The following is a 20,119-nucleotide window of genomic DNA, read 5'->3' as shown; positions in this document are numbered from 1 at the left end:
TAAACGCCACTGAACTGTACATTTTAAAATGGTTATTTGTATGTTATATGAATTTAACCTCAATTTAAAAATGTTATCACTAGGAAAAAAAATAGGTGATTGTGCGAGGGATGAAACTAGTTTTCTTATGAAGAGTCCAAATGTTCACAACATAATAGAAATTGAATTGCAATTACTTACACTTCGTATAAGTATAATGGCTGATATGGTTTGGCTGTGTCCCCACCCAAATCTCATCTTGAATTCCTACATGTTGTGGGAGGGACCTGGTGGGAGGTAACTGAATCATGGGGGCAGGTCTTTCCCATGCTGTTCTCATGATAGTGAGTAAGTCTCACAAGATCTGATGGCTTTAAAAAGGGGAGTTTCCGGCTGGGCTTGGTGGCTCATGCCTGTAATCCCAGCACTTTGGGAGGCCGAGGCGGGCAGATCACCTGAGGTCAGGAGTTCCAGACCAATCTGCCCAACATGGCGAAACCTCGTCTCTACTAAAAATACAAAAAATCAGCCAGGCTTGGTGGCAGGCACCTGTAATCCCAGCTACTCAGGAGACTGAGGTGGGATAATTGCTTGAACCCGGGAGGCAGAGATTGCAGTGAGCCAAGATCATACCACTGTACTCCAGCTTGGGCAAAGAGCAAAACTCCGTTTCAAAAAAAAAAAGGGCGGGGGGGAGTTCCCCTATACAAGCTCTCTTCTCTTGTCTGCCACCATGTGAGACATCCCTTTCACCTTCTGTGATGATTGTGAAGCCTCCCCAACCATGCGGAACTGTTAGGTCCATTACATCTCTTTCTTTTGTAATTTGCCCGGTCTCAGGTATGTCTTTATTAGCAGCGTGAAAGCGAACTAATACAACGACTTACACACCAAGTACCACTGTGATATGCAAAATAATGGCCAAAGATTTCCATATTCTAATCCTTGAGACATGTGAATATGTCAGGTTATAAATAAAAGGAAAATGAAAGGTACCAGGTGAAATTAAGGTTGCTTATCAGCTGACAGTAAAACAGGGAGTTATTCTGCATTACCCATGTGTGCCCAGAAGGAAGGGGTGGCAGTGTCAGAAACAGAGTAATATGACAGGTGAGACATTTGACTGGCCGCAGCTAGCTATGAAGATAGAAGGGGATCATAAACCAAAAAATGTAGGCAGCTTTTAGAAGCTGGAAAAGGCAAGGAAATGGATCCTCTTCTAGAGTCTCTAGAAGTAACATAGCCCTGTTAACAACTTGATTTTAGCCCAAATGAAACCCATTTCAGATTTGTGATTGCTAAAACAGTAAGGTAATATTTCTGTTGGTTAAAGCTAGGTTTGTGTGATTTGTTACAGCAGCCATAAGAAATTACTGCAGATCTTCTTACCTGGAAGTAGAATGCTCCTTTAATAAATACCTAAAAACACAGAAATGGCTTTGGAATTGGGCAGGGGACAGAAGCTAGAATTTTAAGAAGCTTAATTTCTAAAGGCTGGGCACAGTGGCTCACATCTGTAATCCCAGCACTTTGGGAGGCCAAGGCGGGTGAACTGCTTGAGGTCAGGAGTTCGAGACCAGCCTAACCAGCACCGTGAAACCCCGTTTCTATTAAAAATACAAAATTTAGCCTGGCATGGTGGTGGGTGCCTGTAAATCCCAGCTATTTGGGAGGCTGAGGCAGGAGAATCACTTGAACCCAGAGCGACACTCTGTCTCAAAAAAAAAAAAAAAAAAGGCATAATTTCTAAAAAGTTTAAACAGGTTGTTAGCAGGCTAAACGTTATCAAAAAGAAAGGATAACCTAGAGAACAGAACCCTGTGCCCAAAAGGCAGAAGCACAGAAGATCACCATAAAAGATTATTCTCAGACCTTGAAACCAAATGGAGTTTGGATGGATTTTGAAATTCCACAGGAATGTCCTTCCACTGCTTTGTGTTTTGAACATGAATGTCTATAAACTGTCATCAGATACCTGTCCCACCATCGTACTGTGGGAGGAGGTAACTTGCTTCTCGAGTTTCAGTTTCACAGATGAAGAAAAACACTGTGTCTCAAGGTGGATCATACCCCAAGTCCCACTCATATCTGATTTATTTGATGAGAATTGGAACTTTGAGCTTATGGGATTTAGATGCGACGTTAGACTCTGAGCCAACACTGTAACGGGGATGTTGAAATAGGGTGAATATACTCTGCATGTGGAAAGGATGTGAATCTTTGGGGGTCAGGAGGCAGAATAACGGTTTTCCCAAAATGCCATATCCTAGTCTTTAAAAAAGCTAGATTTAAATGGGATCAAGTTTGCTCATCAGCTGATTTTAAGATAATTACTTTGAATAATACAGCTATGCACACACAGAGGAAAGGAAAAAAAAACATTTTATTTGCAGGAAACTAGTAAAAGTCACAGAAAAGGTAATATCTGAACTAAATTAAAAAGAAGCAACAGCAGGAGGACAGGAAGAAGAAATGGGGTATTAAGAGGCATGATGGGCCCGACGCAGTGGCTCACGCTTGTAATCCAAGCACTTTGGGAGGCTGAGGTGGGCGGATCACCTGAGGTCGGGAGTTCAAGACCAGCCTGACCAAATGGAGAAACCCCATCTCTACTAAAAATACAAAATTAGCCAGGCGTAGTGGCGCATGCCTGTAGTCCCAGCTACTTGGGAGGCTGAGGCAGGAGAATCACTTGAACCCAGGAGGCAGAGGTTGCAGTGAGCCAAGATCCTGCCATTGTACTCCAGCCTGGGCAACAAGAGTGAAACTCCATCTCAAAACAAAAAAAACAAAACAAAAAAAAACAGAGGCATGATGACCCAAGAGTAGAGCATGGAGATACTCAAGCAAAAGTAAAAAGGAATGCAAACTGCAGATTAAGGAAATATCTTCTGCTTGTTTGCTAAGACTTTTAGTCACAGATCAATGTTAAATTTTATCTAATTTTTAAAAAATTTTTGTTATCTATTAAGATAATCATACGATTTTTCTGTTTATGTGAAAAATTACATATGTTTTTCTAATCTATAACCAACCTTGCACATCCAACATAAACCCAACTTGGGGTCTTCATAAACTAGCATTTTTATATCTTATACGTTGTGTTTGTGTTACTATTTAAGATTTGTGCATTTATTTTTACAAGTGAGATTTGCCTGTAACTATCGTTCTTGTACAGTCTTTGTTGAGTTTTGGCATCAAGACTATGTTGACCTCAGAAAACAAGCGGGAAGCATATTTACCTTTCCTGTTCTTCAGAACAGTTTGTAAAAGACTGGCACTATTTCATCCTTAAATCGTTGATAGAATTCTTAGATGCAGTTATTTGGACCTGCAGTTTTTCTCTGAATAAATGTTTAAATTACAGATTCATTTTATTTAATAGTTACAGAACTATGTGGATTTTGTTTCTTCTACTGTCAGCTTTGGTTCCATTGCATTTTTCTGTAAATGGGTCAATTTCACAAAGATTTCAAATTTAAGCAATTTATAATGTGTTGTTTCCTTTAAATATCTAGAAACAGTAGTAAATATTCCTTTTTTCATTCCTGGGGATGGCTGTGGTTTTTAAAAATCAGTCATATTAGTTTTATTAGGTTTTTCCCCCTACAAAAATTTTAACACTATTTTTAAAAAACTGGTTTATTCTCTGTACTGTATGTATGTTTCCTATACTAATTTCTGCTATCTTTTCCCTCTTCCTTCTTTGGTTAATTCTCTTGCTCATTTTCTTTGTAACTTATTGAAATAGATGCTTAGTTTGTAAAGTTTTAGTTTTTCTCCTTTTCTTACATACGTAACTAAAGCTGTAATTTTCTCTCTAGATACTGTTTCATATGCATTTTATCAATTTTGTTATGTAGCACTTTCACTAACATTCATTTCAAAATATTTTGAAATCTTTCACTTCAAAATTTTCCCTCATTTTCATTGGCACTTTTCCACTAGCTTTTAGTTACAGATTTCTAGCTAATTGCATTGTGGTCAGGGAACATATATAATGATTTCAATCATTTTCATCCCAGAGTTCTACCAAATGACTAAAGGAGAAAGAATACCACTCTTACATAAACTTTCAATCCTGTGAAATTTGCCGAGGCTTGCTTTATAACCAATTTTTTTTAATAGTCAATATTTTTAAAAGAACATGTATTCTGCAGATGTTGGGAGGTATTCTATATATGTCCATTGGTTCAAGTTTGCCAATCCCATTAAATCTTGCATGCACCGCGTGTTTTGTTTTGTAGTGCTTTATTTTTATCTACATGTTCTATTTCTAAGAAATGTGTTTAAATCTCCCATTATGATTTGTGGATCTATTATTATGTTTTTTATTTATCTTGAGGCCATGTTATCACATTTATATAAATTTAGAATTATTACAGCTTCCTAGTGATTTCAACCGTTTATAACAACCATTTCATTTCTAATAATTTTTTTTTTTGCCTTAAATTTTACTGTGTCTGATTTAATATAGCTTTCTTTTGGTTGGTGTTTGCCTGAATATTCTCTCTAAACTGTTATTTCAATATGTCTTTTTTCCCTCTGGCTGCTTAAGAATTTTTTTCTCTTTGCCTTAATTTTCTGAAATTTCACTATGATGTGTATAGATGAGTTTTCTCTTGTTTTTGAGACAGAGGTCTCGCTCTGTCACCCAGGCTGGAGTGCAATGGCATGAACATGGCTCACTGCAGCCCTGGCCTCCCAGGCTCAAGTGATCCTCCCACCTCAGTCCCCCAGGTAGCTGGGAGTACAGGCTCATGCCTGGCTAATTTTTGCATTTTTAGTAGACATGGGTTTTTGCCATGTTGTCAAGGGTGGTCTTCAACTCCTCAGCTCAAGCGATCCACCCACCTCGGCCTCCTAAAGTGGTAGGATTACAGGTGTGAGCCACCGCACCTGGCCTCGGTGAGTATTTCTTTTTATTCACACCCCCTGGAATTTGCTGGCCTTCATGAACCTGTAGACTGATCTTGTTCATCTGTTTCTGAAATACTCTTAGTTATCTCATCCTCAAATACTGCTTATGCTGCATATAGGATTGTTTCTCTAAAGACTATCAGCTACCTTGTCAATAGTAATAATGCAAGTCAGAAGACAGTAAAAATCGTCTCTTCAAATAACTACTAACCCAAAATTATAAAACCAGTAAAGATATCCAAAGAATGAAGGCAAAATAATTTTCAGACAAACAAAAATTGGTCACTACCAACAGACCCCTCTGTAATGTTCCCTTACAAAGGAAAATCTGTAAAGGGTATTCTTGGCAGAAAGATCTTATGAGAGGTATAGAAATAAGTAAAGAGCAAAAAATAAATATGTGGATAAAGTCCATATGAACATTGACTAAGCAAGACAATAATGATATCCTACAGGTAGACACATGTATATATGTGTGGTGTGAGTATAGAAACAAGCTCATACTGTAATAGAGAAAAAGAATAAAATAAACAAAAACTGGTCAATGCAATAAAAGGTGAGGAAAAAAAAAAAGAAAAAGGGATGGAGACTAGGTAGGATAAACAGAAGCATAAAGAAAGACCAAATTTAAGCCCCAATAAGTAATGACATGAATTGAAAAATAGATTAAATTCTCCAATGAAAGAAAGATTTTTCAGACAGGATTTTTAAAAAATCAGTTATACATTTGTCAAAACCCACAGAAGGTACAACATCAACAGTGAACTCTAATGTAACTATGGATGATAATGATATGTCTATGCAGGTAGCATATGTGCTACTGTGGTGTGGGATGTTGACAGTAGAAGTGAATGTACCTGTGTGGGGACAGGGGTTAGGTACATGGGAACTCTGTAGTTTCTGCTCAATTCTACTGTACTACTGCCCTACTACTACTGCCCTACTACTACTCTAAAAAATAAGTTTATTAATTTTAAAAAGAGATAAGTAGTCCACTAATAACATTATATAAAACATATCCATTTTTTTGGGACAGGGTCTTCCTCTGTTACTCAGGCTGGAGGGGAGTGTAATCACAGCTCACTGCAGCCTTAACCTCCCGAGTTCAAGCAATTCTCCCACCTCAGCCTCCTGAGAAGCTGGGACTATAGGTACATACCACCACGTCCGGCAAATTTTTTATTTTTTGGTAAAGATGGGGTCCTGCTATGTTGCCCAGACTCGTCTCAAACTCCTAGGTTCAAGTGATCCTCCCGCCACAGCCTCCCAAAATGCTCGGATTACAGGGCTGAGCCACCACACCCAGCCTAAAATACATTCTTAATTTAAAATTAAAGCTATAATGGAAAAGCAATGACCTCTAAAACTTCAATAATATAAAATATGAGGTAAAATATTACTTACTCTTAACTTTGCAGTCACCCTCTGTGAAACATGCAACATGTAAGTCTAATAGATATAACCAAAGCTTAATTTGAAATATATTTTAAGTAAAAATCTTGGTTAAAATGTATTAGTAAAGAAAAATCAATGCAAGTGTCATCAGACTTCATCCAAAGACAGTATTAATAGTAAATCCAAACTATTTACTCTGAATAAAGTCTTTGCAACTAAAATTACTAGTTATCACCTAAAAAACTGACTCTTGCTAATAGTTAAAAATAAATTATAAACCAAAAACCATGCCAAGTATATGCATTACCTCCCACAGTCTTTTCAACAGTATAATGTAGATACTTTCACAAGAAAATGGAGACTCAAAGTAGTAAAATAACTTACTAAAAATAATCTGGGAGAGTTAAGTTTGGAATCCACATCTGTCTGACTAGAGAACCTAAAGTCCTACCCACCACATCTGGATTCCCCACCCCTGGGCCACAGACCAGTACTATCCATGGCCTGTTAGGCCGCACAACAGGAGGTGGGCAGCGGGCCAGCAGGCATTACCACCTGAACTCCACTTCCTGTCAGACCAGCAGTGGCATTAGATTCTCATAGGAGCACAAATACTATTGTGAACTGCTCATGCAAGGGATCTAGGCTGTGTGCTCCTTACGAAAATCCAATGACTGATGATCTGAGCTGGAACAGTTTCATCCCAAAACCATCCCCGAGCCCCCACCCTGGTCCATGAAAAAACTGTCTTCCACAAAGCTGGTCCCTGGTGCCAAAAGGTTGGGGACTACTGTACTACATAACAGTAACTTCATTTTCTATGCTAATTTCTTGATAGATAATAGAACTAAAGATTCATAACTTGACTCCTAATTATACTAGATACTCTGCACACAAGCCAAAGCCATTTTCACTAAGCAGTGATTCAAAAGAAGTTTTAAAAGATAATTCGCCAAGTAGAGATGTGAAATTTAGTGTCAAAAAAGCATTATTCAAACTGCAGTATATATGAATCAAAGTGCTTCTGTGGCCTTTTGCCCTATTTAAACCTATAATCTGATTAAGAATGCAATCAAATTGCTATGTAGTACCCATCACTTCATTTGCCACAGAGTTAGTTTTAGGTCAACATATGGAATAAAACGGGATAGAAATGAGAGAAGACTATGACTATTAGACTACAATTAAAGTTGCTAGCATCTTGGAAGACAAGTAGTAAACAAAATACCTGTGACAAACCAGAAAGATAATCTATCAAAAAAAAAAATTAAATTCAATCAAATGTGTTTTTTTTTTGTTTTTTTTCCCTTGAGGCCGGGTCTCACTGTCACCCAGGCTGGAGTGCAGTGGAGTGATCACAGCTCACCGTAAACTCAAACTCCTGGGCTCAAGAGATCCCCCTGCCTCAGCCTCCTGAGTAGGTGGGACTACAGGGACATGCCACCACACTTGGCTAATTTTTATTTTTGTAGGGATAGGGTCTTGCTCTGTTGCCCAGGCTAGTTTCAAATTCCTGACCTCAACGATCTTTCCACCTTGGCCTTCCAAAGCACTGGATTACAGGCATGAATCACTGCACCCAGCCTAAATGTTTATGTATTATAATTTAGTACTGACCACTTTCCATACACCAAACACTGTGGTAGGCATTGAGATTACAGAGATAAAACAGTGAAATGAATGCTACAGTACACACAGGTATGCACAAAATATCATGGCACCTAGCTTGAGGTGCAATAGGAGAAACCGGTTTAAAAAAAAAAAAAAAAAAAGGTTAGAGAGAACTTCCTTTTGAAGAAAGCATTTAAAGCATCTGAGCCAAGTCTTAAAGGATAAATAGGAAATGAGACAAATGAAGAAAGGTAAGGAACAAGATAAAGTCACAGAAGCAAGAAAGCACAGTCCATTTAGAGAACTGAAAAAGTTTAACTTAAGATATACATAGGGCAAATGTTGGAAAATGAGGCTAAAGTGAGAAATAAGGTCTACATAAAGGGTCTTCATGTGGGTGAATTTTATCTAGAAAGTCACTGACAGAGGTTAAACACGGTGCGACATGAAAAACAGTAATCTAGGTTAATAAAAAACCAAGGTCCTATACTAAGACAGTGACCGTGAAAATGAAGAATGGAGCAAACACGAAAATGTTATGGAAACAGACACAGAGAATGAGGGAAAGGGAAACATTAAGATGACAGGCAAGTTCCTAGTATCATTACCTAAGTGGACACTGATGCTGTGACTGAAGAGATAGAGGGTACTTACTATGGTGATACCTCAAAGTAATAAGTAACTCCCATCTTTCATGTATTAAAGAAAAGCTTTCAGGAGGAAGCGATAACTACTGTGGGACTTAAAAGACTAACAGAAATTAAGACAATGGGTGAGAGTCTGAATGTTGACAGTGAAGTAGAAGTACTGAATGATGGCAACAATGAGGCCAGAGAAGGAAGAAGTAGCCACATCAAAAGTGCTTTATAAGCCATATTAGGACTTTTGGGTTATATCATTCAAGTATTGGAGAGCTTTGTTAGGGTTATAAGGAAGATAATGAAAGGATCACATTTTTATTTCAGAAAAATGACTGTACGACATGAAAATAGACTGCAGGAAGAAACCAAAATTGAAATGGGACGAGGGAGAGATTACAAAAATAACCCAAGTAAAAGATAGCATTAACTTGAGTTAGAATGAATGGTGTTAGTGGGAACTTACATAAAGGATGAGTGGATATATCTGCTATCTAGCAGGACTGAGTATCTACAGGGTAGAGTTAAAGCGAACACACACTTTCCTTTTTTTTTTCTTTTAAAGAAATAGAGACAAAGTTACACTACGTTGAGAGGCTGGTCTCAAACTCCTGGACTCAAGCGATCCTCCCACTGCAGCCTTCCAAAGCACTGGGATGATGGTGTGAGACACCCCATCTTTCTTTTAATATAACCACCCACCAACCCAGTCATTCACCTGTGTTTTTGTTTTTTCTTAAACAAATTTACTAACTTACAAAAAGTACAGTTCTTTTTAAAAATTAATGATAGTCAAAACGTTCTAATTGTAACTTATAACAGCTCAAGAAAATTAAGAAAGGCTTTAAGAAGAAAGTACATTTTGAGATGAACTTTGAAAGATTAATATTATCAACATTTAATCACTAATGGATTAAGAAAAAATCAACAAAATCTGGCCAGGTGCAGTGGCTCATGCCTGTGATCCCAGCACTTTGGGAAGCCAAGGCAAAGAGGACGGCTTGAGCCCAGGAGTTCAAGACAAGCCTGGACAACATGGGGAGACTCATCTCTTCAAAAAATAAAAAATAAAATAAAATAAAATCTGTACTTAAAATGTTAAAGGTGACAACTACAATTCTTACATGTGAGAGGATGGTAGTGCCACTCACAGAACACAGAAAAGGGGCAAGGTGTGCCTGTATAAAGACAGACTGAATGGGAAAGATAACAGTAAATACAAGGTTTTGTTTGTTTTTAGTAAATATAGTTTTGAACAGGCTGCATTAGAAGTTCCTGTGTGACATTTAAGTACTGAGAGCAACTAAGCAGGATATGATATTCAAGACTGAGAAAGAATTATCTGATACTCAACAGAGAAAAGTGGGCTTGAGATGGTAATTTTGATGTCAGCAGGATGTACATGGTAACTGAAACCCTAAGAGTAGATACTACTCAAGGAGAATACGCAGAGTGAGAAATGTGATGGCCTAGAACATATCCCTACAAGTCATCTACATTTTACAGACTGGTAAGTAAACAATGCCCATAGAAAGATACTGAGAAGATGCAGCTGGATGAGTTAAAATGGAAACTGAGTATCTTAAAAACTAAGAGTCTTTTTGGAAAAAAATAAGTCAACAATATTCAATGCTGCCACGTAAGTTAAAGACCCAAATGTTACAACATTTAGCCTCAGGAAGATAATCAAGAACAATTTCAGTTAAGAAAGGGGGACTGGAAGACAAGGCAGAAGAGACTACAAGGACAGGCAACTCTTTCAAGAAGCCTAGTTATGAATAGGACAGACAGAATATAGAGACTAAAGGGATTTGTAATTGAGGGAGGGTTTTTTAATGGTTTTGCTTACATGTTTTCCGAACAGAAGTTAACAAGTAGAGCACAAAGGAGCTATCAACAGAAGAGGTTCCTGATACAGTTGCGGATGGGATTCAAAGCATGGATGACAGACCATCTTTCAATAGAGGAGAAACAAATATATGACACACAAGACATTAGAGGGTGTATGTATTTTCTCTTTTTTTGAGACAAAGTCTCACTCTTGTCCCCCAGGCTAAAGTGCAATGGCACTTTGGCTCACTGCAACCTCCGCCTCCCGGGTTCAAGCAATTCTCCTGCCTCAGCCTCCTGTGTAGCTGGACTTACAAGTGCCTGACACCATGCCCGGCTAATTTTTGTATTTTTAGTAGAGACGGGGTTTCGTCGTGTTGGCCAGGCTGCTCTCAGAACTCCTGACCTCAGGTGATCCATCCACCTCGGCCTCCCAAAGTGCTGGGATTACAGGCATGAGCCGCCATGCCCAGCCTATGTATTTTCTACTCACATGAGTTTGCATAAGTTCTTCTAGAACAGAAAATTTATATAAGTTTGGATACATCTGTATATTGAAATTTTAACAATGGTGTTCTCTGTGAAATGAGATGATAGTCTATATTATTTTATTATTTTTGTCCTATTTTCCAAATTTTCTATAATAAGCATGTAACTTTTAAAAAATGTCTTTGTCCTTTAAGTTATAAAGCATAATTCATTAAGAAAGAAAATCCAGAAAATAAAGAAAAGCAGAAAGGGAAAAACAATACCTATAACCCACTAATGAACTGCTTTCACAGCTTGAGAAAATATATAAATGGCAGTTACATTACTTCATTCTCTCTGACAAAGGAATGTGAATGGAAACACTAAATTAGAATAATCCAAAACTTTCAATTGATTCTTAACTGATTCAGACACAGAGGAAAGGGTGAATTCTGGTAACCTCTTAGCTACCTAAGTCTCTGTTTTAAAAGAGAATTGTTAAATCTCTGCTTAAAAAGGCAGAATTCAGATATTTGGGGGTATTAATTTAGAGCTAAATTTTCAATACTGCCTTCCTTCCCGGTCATAATCAATTTTGCTATCTAAGTATTAATTATAAATAACACCCACTAGTAACATTCACGCTCAATGGCAACAATTTTAAAAAAGAAAAATTTTAAATGGAGGCTTACAGTTGTGGTAAATTTGGTCTAACAAAGGGATCATTCTCTGCTCCATTGACTGCTTTGTTTTTCCTTTGTTTTGGTTCAGAATTGGTAGAGGGTGCCTGAGAATTATTAGCTGTGGGAGGTTTGCGTTTGGCTAGAAGTTTCCTTTGCCTTTCAATATCTTCCCTTTGCTGATTCACCCATTCTTGTTGCCTGTGTAAAAATAAACAAATAAAACCATATTAACCTTCCATTACTTTTCATGGTTAAATTGGAAAAAAATGCATAAAAAACATGAAAAACCATATAATATACATTTGTAACCTTCTGGTTCCACTCTTGTGAACCGACTTGTACTTATCTTTCAGGTCTCATGTGAAAGAATTTTTTTAAGTGAGGTGTTCTCTAAACCCCTAGATTAGGGAAAGATGTGTTGCCATATATAATTTCATGGGACCTTCTATCTCCCCACCTCATCCTTTCTAATAAATATCATTCCTACAGATGCTCCATCAGAAAGTGTCCGGTTAGACGACATCACCCCCTAAGAACAGAGACGGTGTCTATTTATACAGTATCCTGTTGTATCCCTAGTACCTAGTGTAGTGATCAGCACTTACCTGTTGCTCAATAAATGTTTCCTGAATGAAATAAATAAATGAGCTGAAACAAGCCCCCAAACTATTAAAGTATGGGGTACATGTTACACATGCATCTCACCACAGTATTTGCAAACAAATTTACAAAAGGCAAATATGAGTTTAATATGAAGAGAGTTATTTTCTAAATCTACTTTTGTTAAAAAAAAAAGAAATCGGGAATGAGAAGTTGGTGTTTTGAAATCAAACAGATTAACCTTAACATAAGAAATTTATGAGAAAAAAATTTTTCATAATTTAAGGGAAAAAAAGACAAGAAAATAGCAAGAAAACTTAGCACGGCTCTGAAAAATGGGAAAGTAACAAAAATAAAATTAATGCTTACCATTCAAGAATCTGAAACAATTTTGCAAATAGCTCCCTAATTCTAAAAACTAATAGATACCATGTCGATTATTAAAATGTGGATTAGATATTTTAGCAGTTTGAGCAGAGCATTAAGGAGTTAACAGTGAAACTTTTAAAACCCAACTTATCATACAACACCTTAAGCTTATTCTAACTGTAACCATGTTCTCTTTTAGGTCACCTCACTATGCCAGTAAAAATTTTCAAATCCTATATGGTTGCGATACTTAGAGCAAGTCAAATATTTCATGCCCTCCTCTCCCCAACCATTGACACCAGAACTAAAGGGCTCCTACTTTGCTAATGCAGAATTGACCTTACACACATCCCCTTCCCTATGGTTTTAGTGATGAAGTAGCAGAATATGACAGGAGTGAAAAAAATCAAGAAGAACCTAGGTAGAAGATTAATAGAGAAAAATCTCAAGAATAGCAAAGTGAGAACAAGACTTTAATCCAGTTTTCATTTAGAGGCAGGAATAAATTTCAGTTTTTAATAACTAAATCTTAAGGCTATTTTAGGGCACCATTAGGATGGTATAAATGCAAATAAGCAGTAATAATCCTAATGATTAAAATATTAATGGAAAGAATTACTGGAATAGATATTAACAGCTGATTATTCAGGGATGACTATACAGTTTAGAGATTATTATTACTTTTTATTTATTTATTTCTCCTCTCATCTTCTAACCACTCTGGGTTATATCACCAATTATAAATGGCTTGATATAAACATAGTAGGTCCTCAATAAATGCTTATTAGTGAAAGTCAGGACATACAAGTAATTATTTTCTTTTTTAGTAGTTATTTTTTGAGACAGAATCTCACTCTGTCGCCCAGGCTGGAGGGCAGTGGCGTGATCTCAGCTCACTGCAGCCTCCACCTCCCAGATTCAAGCGATTCTTGTGCCTCAGCCTCCCGAGTAGCGGGGATTACAGGCGCACACCACCACTCTTGGCTAATTTTTGTATTTTCAGTACAGACGGGGTTTCACCCTGCTGGCCAAGCTGTTATCGAACTCTCAACCTCAGGTGATCCTCCCAACTCAGCCTCCCAAAGTGCTGGGATTACAGGCATGAGCCACTGCATCTGGCCTCTTTTTTGACAGTTAAGTGGAGAAATTGGAACTACTGGTAGAATTTATATTTCAGAACATTCATATTGATTATATAACCGTCTCTTTTATTCATTGCAGGACAACTACAGGTCTGGGTTTAGTAGCAGAGCCTCTTGCTCATAAAACACTAAAAATTTACCTTCTCCTGCTTTCTACTTTACTGTTGATATGTTAGTTCATGCTTTAATCACCTTTCATCTAGATATCCCTCCATCTTAACTACCAATAACATTCATCCTCTTTCTAATAATATTTTCACATTACCATCAATTATTCTACAACTATCACTGTAGATATTCTGATCACGTACACTATATGTAAACCTTTAACAAGTCCCATTATCTGCGGAATTGAAACCCAAACTCTCTAATATCACAAGTACTTTATCCTTTGTTTCACTGTGGTATAACTAGCACAGCTATGCTGAAGAAAAGTTGAATAAATCTGCTGAGAGAGAAGGCCATTCTGTGGCAAGTCCTAGGAGGCAGTGTTTGAACAGCAATGTTGGTGTGATAACAAGTGAAGAGAAAGTTTTGCCTCTATTTCAAATAACTGGATACTCTGGAAAAGCTGATGTTCATGCTAGCATTACTCCCGATTTTCAAGTTTAAAAACATTTTCCACCTCCCATCCCCAAAAAAGGAGTAGCATATTTAGCACTCTTTAACACATAAACAGCCAATCAATCCTTATCTATCACCATCTGAACTCAAGAAAATATGGTAACTATAATTTCTCTGTTTTAAAGTTTGATCTGAAATGCAACAGAAAACCAACCACCACATGTTCTCATGTATAAGTGGGAGCTAAACATTGGAGACACATGGACATAAAGATGAGAATGATAGAAACTGGGGGCCACAAAGATGAAGAAGGCAGAGACAGGGGCAAGGATCGAAAAACTATTGGGTACTATGCTCACTACCTAAGTGATGGGTTCAATTGTACCCCAAACTTCAGTATCAGGCAATATACCCTGTAACAACCTGCACATATATCCCCTGAATCTAAAAGTTGAAATTAAAATAAATAAATAATAAATAGAGTTTACCTCAGAAATGCTAAAGCCACATGTTCAGTTTAACTGATAAATGATTTACTATATCTGAGGCAAAAGAGAAGTTTTTTTCCTTAGGAATAGAGAGCAGGCAAGTGCTGAATATTAACACGTAAGGAATGGGGAATGGGAAAAAACTAAGTAGGAAAATCCTAGGAGATAAACACACACACACATCTTCCAGTGAAATTAAATTTTCAACAATTTCCCTCTCAAAATATCATCTGTAAAGCTAAGGGTTCAGTTAATATGTCGGAAAATCAGAGTTAGAATAACATATAATATTCCATAGACGAATGCTAATTAATCAAGAAATTACTAAGCTAAAACTATAATACTCTTGGTTTCATATCCCTTTCAAATGTACTAAATTCTATGATTTCAGAGTAGTGAGGAACTGGAGAGCACAATTACAAATCTATAATCTTTTAAAGCAATGAAAACTCAAAGGAATACTAAAAACTTTTAAATGTTAAGAATGACTAACTTCACAAGATTCTGAAATGCAAAACCATCTGTCCATTGTTCAGTAAATGAAGCGCCATGTCTAACTGTTGTAAAGTGCCCGAGGCGTAATCGATCTTGCATACTCTTCTCTCTGCTTGACAATTTTTCTTGTGTACTCTGAAAAAAGGAGAAAAAAAAAAAATCGTCACTCAATTTTATTCATTAATTTATAAAAGCATACAAAGCAAAAGCGGCTAACGAAGGGGAAGGGAAAATTTACTCAACTTTTAGCCTACCTTTTCAATAAGAAGTTTCTTGCTCATTGATATGCACTTATTTAATCGTTCTTTGTATTTTTCAAGTAATTTTTGTTGTTCATCTATTTGCCGTCTGAGATCACAGTTAGCCTATGACATAAGTAGAAAATGCAAAAGGTCTAGATTGGGGAGTATGAAAAGCTTAGAAATATTATTAATGTTCTAAATAAATTGTATACAGATAGGAATAATAATATTAAATATCTGAGTATGATACAAGAAAAAAAAAAGCCTACTTAGCCATGAGATAATACTGTTAAATGTTACTTAAGCGTACAGTGGAAAGTACATACAGGGAAGTTTGTATCCATATCCATCACATTCAAATCCATACTCTAAGGTTAACTTTGGCTAAGTTACAAGAACCTTAGTTCAGCTTTCTTATTTCTAAATAGAAGCAACACAATCTACCTCACTTTGTTAAAAATAACTAAAATATGGTATATAAAGTATCTATCACTTAAAAATAAATGTGTTTTCCTCTATCTCATAATTAACAAATTAAATGTGAGTTTTCCTCTATCTCTTATAACAAAATATTTTCTCCACTGAACTTATAAATGACATACACAAGTTGCCTACCCAACAGCTGTCCTCACCACTCTTCCTTAGCAATAGGATACTAATTCTGTTCACTCTGTAGGTGGCCATATGCTCAGAAAAGAGGCCTCTCTCTAACATCAAAAGATAAGCCTGATTAGTACAGTGGCAAGAGAATAACCTATAGGGCTTGTTACAACAGATTACTGGGAACCATTCCCAGAGCTTCTGAATCGGGTCTCAGGAAGGACCTGAAAATTTCCATTTCTAGTAAGTTCTCCAGGAATGTTGATGCTCCTGGTCTGAGGATCACAGTTTGAGAATCAAAAGTCTAGGCCAACCATGGTAGAATCCACAAGATAAGGGCACAGTATCTTGAAAGTGCTGAGAGAAAATAATTGCCAACCTAAAATTAGATACCCAACACAATTGTTTTTCAAGGAAGAGGAAACAGAATTTAAAACCAATAGACCCTCAGCAATTCAAACAAAACCTCAACAATGTGTGTATGATGCATATGCAACTTGAAACCTGATTCTAAAATTTCTCTAAGACTGCGAAGGGCCAAAAATAGCCAAAATGAAGAAGAGGATAACCATGTATCATGATTTAATATAAAGCTACATAATTATAATCACCCAAGCCCCCTTCTTCCTTAATAATGGAAATTTAATGTTTTATCCTGGATTGCTATCTGCCTAGCCAAAAGACTACAGTTCCCAGCTTCCCTTGCAGCGAAGGATGGTTAATGAGATGCAAGCAGAAGTTGTTCAATGAGACATCCAAGAAGGCTGCACACAGAATTGTGCTTCTTGTTCTCTGCTCCCATCCTCCCTCCTGTTATCTGCTTAGAAAGCAGACATCATAATTGTGACCCTAATAGATATATAGAATCTTGTTGTGACCTTTGACATATAAGCCATGAACTAACAATGACAAGGTCCCATATGATACTGAGGAGTAATAATATCTGGGCTGCCCACTTCTGTTCTTCTCTTGAAAAATAAGCTTCTATCTCATTTGAAGGACTGTTATTTATGTTCACTGTTACTCACGGCCAAAAACAATTGATAAAAATTGTTTTATCAACAATGATAAAAAGATGCTGCAGTACTTGTGTAGAGACACAAACAGAACAAGGAAACATGATACAGAACACAGAAATAGATACACTTGTATATTGGAAACAAGATTTTATGATGATAGAGCTGGCAGTATGAGAATGAGCTTTTAATTAAATGGGGATGAACAACTGATTATCCATATAGAAAGAAACTGAAATGAAACCACATCATGCCATACCAAAAATCAATTTCAGTAAGACTAATAATTTATATTGAAAGATCAGCTGGGCATGGTGGCTCATGCCTGTAGTCCCAGCACTTTGGGAGGCCAAGGTGGGAGGATCACTTGAAGCCAGGAGTTCAATACCAGCCTGCAGACTCCCAGTTCCACAAAAAATAAAAAAAAATCAGCCCGGAGTGATGGCACAAGCCTGTAGTCCTAGCTACTCAGGAGCCTGAGGGAGAAATATTGCTTAAACCCGGGAGTTTAAGGTTACAGTGAGCTATGATCCCCCACTGTGCTCTAGCCCGGGTGACAGAGTGTCACTTAGGGGGGAAAAAAATGACCAGACTAAAAAACTTTGAGAAATAACTGCTATTACACAGTAAAATGGAAAATGCATACGCCCTGTACTCTGGCTATGTCTTTCCTAAACATATACCATAGAAAAATTCTTTCATATTTGCCCTGAAGACACGTACAAAGAATGTTCTCAGAACTGTTTATATTAGAAAAAGTAGAAATAAAATGTCAACTAAAAGCAGAAAAGATACAGAAATTATGGTATACTCAAAACGCCTTACAATACTGCAGTGAAATGAACAAACTACAGTTATACTCATCAAAGTGGACGACTCTCTGATATATAACGTTCAGTGAAAACAAGCTGGGCAAAAGGGTCCATACCGGAAAATTTCACTTAACGTTCAAAAACCAAATGAAATAATATATTGTAAAGAATGTAAGCACATATTTAATACAACCATAAAGAAACACCAAGGCATGACAAGCACAAAATTTAAAATAGTGGTTAAATGGTAAATGGATGTGAGAAAGTAAATATGACAGGATCAGGAAAAAGACACACTGGATGTTTTAAAGGTACTGACAAACACAGTAGGATCACAGGTGTTGGTTTTATTGAGTTTCTATACCAGTAGTTCTCAATGCTGGCTTACATTAGAATTATCCAGGAGAGCCTTTAAAACTACCAATGTCCAAGCCCACATCATGTCATCAACTTGATCAGAACCCCTCAGGGTAGAGTTCAGGCATTAGTACTTTCACCCTTCCCAACTGGTGAGTCTAAGGAGCATCAAGGGTAAGAACTGCTGCTTTAAACCCTTACATTGTAAGTATAATTCTAGATGTATTTTTAAATAAAGCTTCCATTAAAAATCCTTCAGAACTGCAGCAGTTACTTCATCCTGTCGGTATCAGATGTCAGGCATATAGTAAAATCAAAAACTTTAACATGAAATGGCTATTGGTGTTACGGTTGTTGGTCACATAAATGTTATTAACTTCCTTCCAGTTCTCCAACAGTTTCTCAATTCCCAATTTACTGAAGATCTAATAAAATATTTCACTTTAAAATTGGTATTTTCAATCACGTACTTAAATTAACAGAAAAAGCTTATAGAGTTCTAGTTACAGTATTTTTTTTTCTGAGACAGTCTCACTCTGTCGCCAGGCAGGAGTGCAGTGGTGCGATCTCAACTCACTGCAACCTCCACCCCCCAGATTCAAGCGATTCTCTTGCCTCAGCCTCCCAAGTAGCTGGGACTACAGGGATGCGCCACCACGCCCAGCTAATTTTTGTATTTTTAGTAGAGATGGGGTTTCACCATGTTGGCCAGGATGCTCTCGATCTCTTGACCTTGTGATCCGCCCACCTCGACCTCCCAAAGTGCTGGGATTACAGGCATGAGCCACCGCGCCCAGCCTAGCTACAGATTTTTTTTTGCAATGCTAAGTATTTTCTGAACAGTTTGACTGTTGCCAAATAATTTATTCAATTTTTTTCCCCTCTATGACTCATTACTTACCCTGAGCAAATCATCTATACGTCCCTCCTTCTTTTCCAGGTCCTGGATTTTATTACTTTCTAATGCTGCTAATTTCAGCATTGTGAGATCAGTCTAAATGAAAAAAGTTATTTTATTATCTCCATTATATATGTTGTTTCAAGCAAACACAAAACCAGACTTTACTCTAAATTCAAAAGGTAAAGAAAAATACATTTGTGTGCATATGTAAAGTGAATCTCAAAAAGTTTTAGTGCAGTTTTAATAACTTCAAGTGTATAAACGCTACAGACTTACCAAGAAACATCTAGAAAGGTCAATTACTTAGAATATTGATGTCCCACATTACAATTCAATATATCCGCTGCTTTGTGCTATACGTTCCTCTAGCTGATTTTTTTGAATTTTGCAAAACCTGTTTTAAATTGATAAGTAAAAACCTATCTATTTATGGTATACAACACAATGTTTTGATATATGTTTACATTGTGGAATGGCTAAATCAAGTTATTTAACACATATCTTTTTTTCGTGGTGTGAACACTTAAAATCTACTCTCAGCAGTTTTCATATACACAAAATACTGTTTTTAACTGTAGCCCTCATGATGTATAATAGTTCCCTTGAACTTATTCTAACTAAAATTTTATGTCCTTTGACCAACATCTCATGCAGCAAAACCTTTCATGATCTACTCAGTGGATGAAGGAATGTACTTGTAATCCTAGCCTGAGGATTATCCAAAGAAAGAGGTTTTGATACATGCACAACAGTTTGGATATGACCTCACAAATAATATCTAATGGAAATAAACTGGCAAGCTGAGGTTGAAGAGTAACATTTACTCTACTCTCCCAAACCCCAGTCTGAGAAAGTGCCATTCAGAAACCACCACACGTAAAAAATTAAAATGAAGGACTTAGTGCTCAAAATTCATGAAACTAAGTAAGTGTAGAAAATATACAAATAATTCAAATAATTTTTATAGTTTGTCACATATATGTATTTACATACATACAGTCAAATGAGC

At 36.9% G+C, this 20,119-nt stretch overlaps 1 protein-coding gene across 2 annotated transcripts in view; it reads right to left on the bottom strand.

Moving 5' to 3' along the window:
• Positions 1-20,119, bottom strand: part of TLK1 (tousled-like kinase 1) — a 170,758-nt gene that overhangs the window by 43,605 nt on the left and 107,034 nt on the right. For both annotated transcript variants that reach the window (XM_011991939.1, XM_011991940.1), the window contains 4 exons: positions 19,111-19,203; positions 15,437-15,547; positions 15,181-15,317; positions 11,534-11,722 (listed from right to left, as the gene is read on the bottom strand). In XM_011991939.1, coding sequence (XP_011847329.1) covers positions 11,534-11,722; positions 15,181-15,317; positions 15,437-15,547; positions 19,111-19,203 — 530 coding nt within the window. The remainder of the gene's footprint in view (positions 1-11,533; positions 11,723-15,180; positions 15,318-15,436; positions 15,548-19,110; positions 19,204-20,119) is intronic.

This window comes from Mandrillus leucophaeus, unplaced genomic scaffold, assembly GCF_000951045.1.
Source record: "Mandrillus leucophaeus isolate KB7577 unplaced genomic scaffold, Mleu.le_1.0 Scaffold40, whole genome shotgun sequence".
NCBI classification, from domain to species: Eukaryota; Metazoa; Chordata; class Mammalia; order Primates; family Cercopithecidae; genus Mandrillus; species Mandrillus leucophaeus.
The sequence above is the reverse complement of the archived record's forward strand: the minus strand, read 5'-3'. Positions and strand labels throughout refer to the sequence as shown.